The 3,261-nt window shown below is 57.7% G+C and overlaps 1 protein-coding gene across 1 annotated transcript in view; it reads left to right on the top strand.

Annotated features, from left to right (window-relative positions):
- The window catches only part of FERMT3 (fermitin family member 3), a gene marked incomplete at its 3' end in the record, with an annotated part of 11,313 nt that overhangs the window by 6,794 nt on the left and 1,258 nt on the right, over positions 1 to 3,261 (top strand). The window contains exons 8-12 of the mRNA XM_006036879.2: positions 52 to 189; positions 314 to 363; positions 473 to 597; positions 864 to 970; positions 2,404 to 2,631. Of these exons, the coding sequence (XP_006036941.1) occupies positions 52 to 189; positions 314 to 363; positions 473 to 597; positions 864 to 970; positions 2,404 to 2,631 (648 nt within the window). The remainder of the gene's footprint in view (positions 1 to 51; positions 190 to 313; positions 364 to 472; positions 598 to 863; positions 971 to 2,403; positions 2,632 to 3,261) is intronic.

Genomic DNA, 3,261 nt, shown 5'->3' with positions numbered 1-3,261 from the left:
AGCAGTGGGGGGGCTGGGTGGAAGAGCCCATCCCTGCTCCCCTCCCCCCAGTACCACATTGAGAAGCTGTCATTGAGCACGGACCCCACGGCCCCCTCCGGGGACGCCCCCACCCTCGATGACCTGGACTCGGCCCTCAGCAGGCTGGAGGTCAAGCTGGAGGGGCGCACGGCCCCCACTGACATGCTGGTGAGGGGCTGCGGGGCGGGAGGGAGGGGCACTGGCCGGGCTGGGGGCTGCGGGTTGGGAAGGAGGGGTAGCGGCCGGGCTGGCGGGGGGCAGCGAGACTCGAGGTGACTCTTGGCTCCCCCAGGAAAACCTGACGGCCATCCCTGAGCTGAGGGAAACTCTGCGGGTGTTCAGGTGAGCCCGGGCAGGGGTGAGCCCGTCTCTGGCAGGGGAGGGGCTGTGGAGGGCAGAGCGGGGGGGCCAGGGCCTGGTCGCCTGCGTCCCACCCTCTGCACCCCCCCAGGCCGCGAAAGCTGACCCTGAAGGGCTTCAAGCCGCACTGGGTCGTGTTCAAGGAGACGTCGCTCTCGTGCTACCGCAGCCAGGAGGAGGCGCTGGGGGAGCCGGTGCAGCAGCTCAACCTCAAGGGTGAGGACCGAGGCATCCAGGTCCAGCGCTCGTGACCCCAGGATCGGGCCCCTCTGCAAGCCCCGCCTCACCTCACCTCACGGTCCTTGCCAGCTTCCTCTAGCCCCGCCCCTTCTGGTCTGACCCCTAGCTAGCCCCACCTACTGATGGCTCCGCCCCCGGCTAACCACGCCTTCACCATTACCCCAGCTGGCTCTGCCCCATTCTGGACCTACCTGTTAAGCCCCGCCCCCAGCTAACCTTGCCCCCTCTGGCCCTGCCCCCAGGCTGTGAGGTCGTCCCAGATGTCAACCTATCGGGTGGCAAGTTCTGCATCAAACTGCTGGTGCCGTCGCCCGAGGGCATGAGCGAAGTGCATCTGCGCTGCGAGGACGTGAGTGAGGGGGCAGGGCCAAGTGTGAGCGAGTTACCCCAAGACAGTGAGGACAGATGGGAGGTTATCCCAGGACAGCAGAGGCAGATGTGGGTGGATCCATATGTAACGGACTTATCCCAGGATATTGGGGACAGACTTGGGGGAGGTTATCCCAAGATGGTGGAGGCAGATGGGGGTGGGGACAAATATAGGAGGCTTATCCTGGAGAAGTGGGGACAGATGGGGGAAGAGAGAACTTATTCTGCATCTATTTGGGGATAATGGAGTCATATGTGGGCAGAGCCAGATATAGGAGACTTATTTTGGGATAGTGGGAATAGATGGGGGTGGGGGCAGAGGTCGATGGGAGATGGAGTTAACCTGGAATAGCAGAGGCAAACGTGGGCCAAGCTATATGTAGAGGATATATCCCGAGATAATGGGAACAGGAGGAGGTTAGCCTTGGATAACAGAGACAGGTGGGGCAGAGCCAGATGTAGAAAACTTATCCTGGGATACTGGGACAAACAGGGGGAGGTTATTCCATGAGATAGCACAGATGGCGGTGGAGACACCCCAAGGGGTAGGGGCAGACAGGGGGTTATCTTGGGACAACAGGAACAGCCAGCAGGGCATTTATCTCAGGAGAGAAGGAACAGAAGGCTGTGCTAATCTGGGATAGTGGGGATCAACAGCGGGGAAGGGAATTATCTCAGGATACTGGGAATAGACAGGCAGTGGGTTATTTCAGGATAATAAGGTCAGATCCCAGTTATCCCAGGATAGTGGGGGCAGACAGAAAGTGATTTATCTTGGGATACTGGGGACAGATGGAAGGCAATTTATCCTGGGACAATAGGGCCAGATAGTGGGGGCAGATGGCAAATATCTTATTTTAGATTAGTAGGGACAGATGGGAAGTAATTTATTCTGAGATAATGGAGCCAGACAGTAGTTATCCCGGGATAGTGGTGAGAGTTGAAATGTATCCCAGGATACTAAGGCCAGCCTGCGGTTATCCCAGAACAGTGGGAACAGACAAGAAGTGGGTTACATCCCAGGTTAATGAAGACAGCAGTGGTAATCCTGGGAGAGTGGGGACACATGAGAAGTAAATCATTCCAGGCCAGTGGAAACAGATGAGAAGCAGATTATCCAGGAAGGTGGGGACAGATGAAGCGGGGAAGGGACATCATCCCAGGATAGAAGGGACAGACAGGCAGTGGGTTATCCCGAGATAATAAAGGCAGCCAGTGGTTGTCCTGGGATAGTGGTATCACGATGAGAACTGGATTATCCCAGGATAGTAGCGACAGACAGGAAACCATTCATCCTTGGATAATATGGACAGACTGGCTAGCCTGGGATAGTGGGGACAAACGGGAATGGGCGGAGAAGAGATCCGCCCCCCTGGGTGATGCCCCACCCCCAGCTGTTGCCTCGCCCCTCAGGAGAAGCAATACGCCCGCTGGATGGGCGCCTGCCGTCTGGCTGCCCGGGGCCGCACCATGGCCGACAGCACCTACAGGGCCGAAGTCCAGAACATCCTGACCTTCCTGCAGCTGCAGCGTGCTAGCTCCACCTCTGGCCCCACCCCCAGCCCCACCCTTGCCCCCGATGGAGCAGGGCCCACCTGGCTCTTTCCCCCGCGCTACCAGAAGAGGTTCAAGCCCAAGCAGGTAAATTGGAGGGGGGGAGGGCAGTGGGTTAGCTGGGATATATATAGGTGTTATCCTGGGATATATGGGGGAGGTTACCCTGGGATAGTAGGGACAGACAGAAAGGTTATCCTGGGATAATGGGGACATATATGGGGTTATCCTAGAATAGTGGGGATAGAGGGGGGTATATTGTGGGAGAGTGGGGACTGACAAAGATTTACATGGATAGTGGGGGCACATGGAAAGTTATTTTGGGATAGATGGGACAAACTGGGGGGTTATCCCAGGCCAGCAAAGCCACATGGGGGGTTATCCTGGGATAGGGGAGATACATACATGGGGTTTTCCTGGGACAGTGGAGACAGATGGGGAAGCTATAGGGGGCACCCAGGATAGCAGGGATTGCTGGGTGGAGTAACCCTGGGGCAGAGGGGACAAATAGGGGATAATCTGTGTAAATTAGGGATAACCTGGAATAACCCAAGGCTAAATTAAGGTCGCAAGGGGAGGTGCCACCCCTGGATTACACCCCCAGCACCCTATGGGGGTAACAGCAAAGGGCCCCTCCCCCTGAGCCCAGTTCCTGGGTGGTCTTCCATCCACACTGGGACCACCCAGGACCCTGCTTAGCTTGGGAGGCTGATGGCA

This window comes from Alligator sinensis, unplaced genomic scaffold (genome assembly GCF_000455745.1).
Source record: "Alligator sinensis unplaced genomic scaffold, ASM45574v1 scaffold1860_2, whole genome shotgun sequence".
Lineage (NCBI taxonomy): Eukaryota > Metazoa > Chordata > Crocodylia > Alligatoridae > Alligator > Alligator sinensis.
The sequence above is the reverse complement of the archived record's forward strand: the minus strand, read 5'-3'. Positions and strand labels throughout refer to the sequence as shown.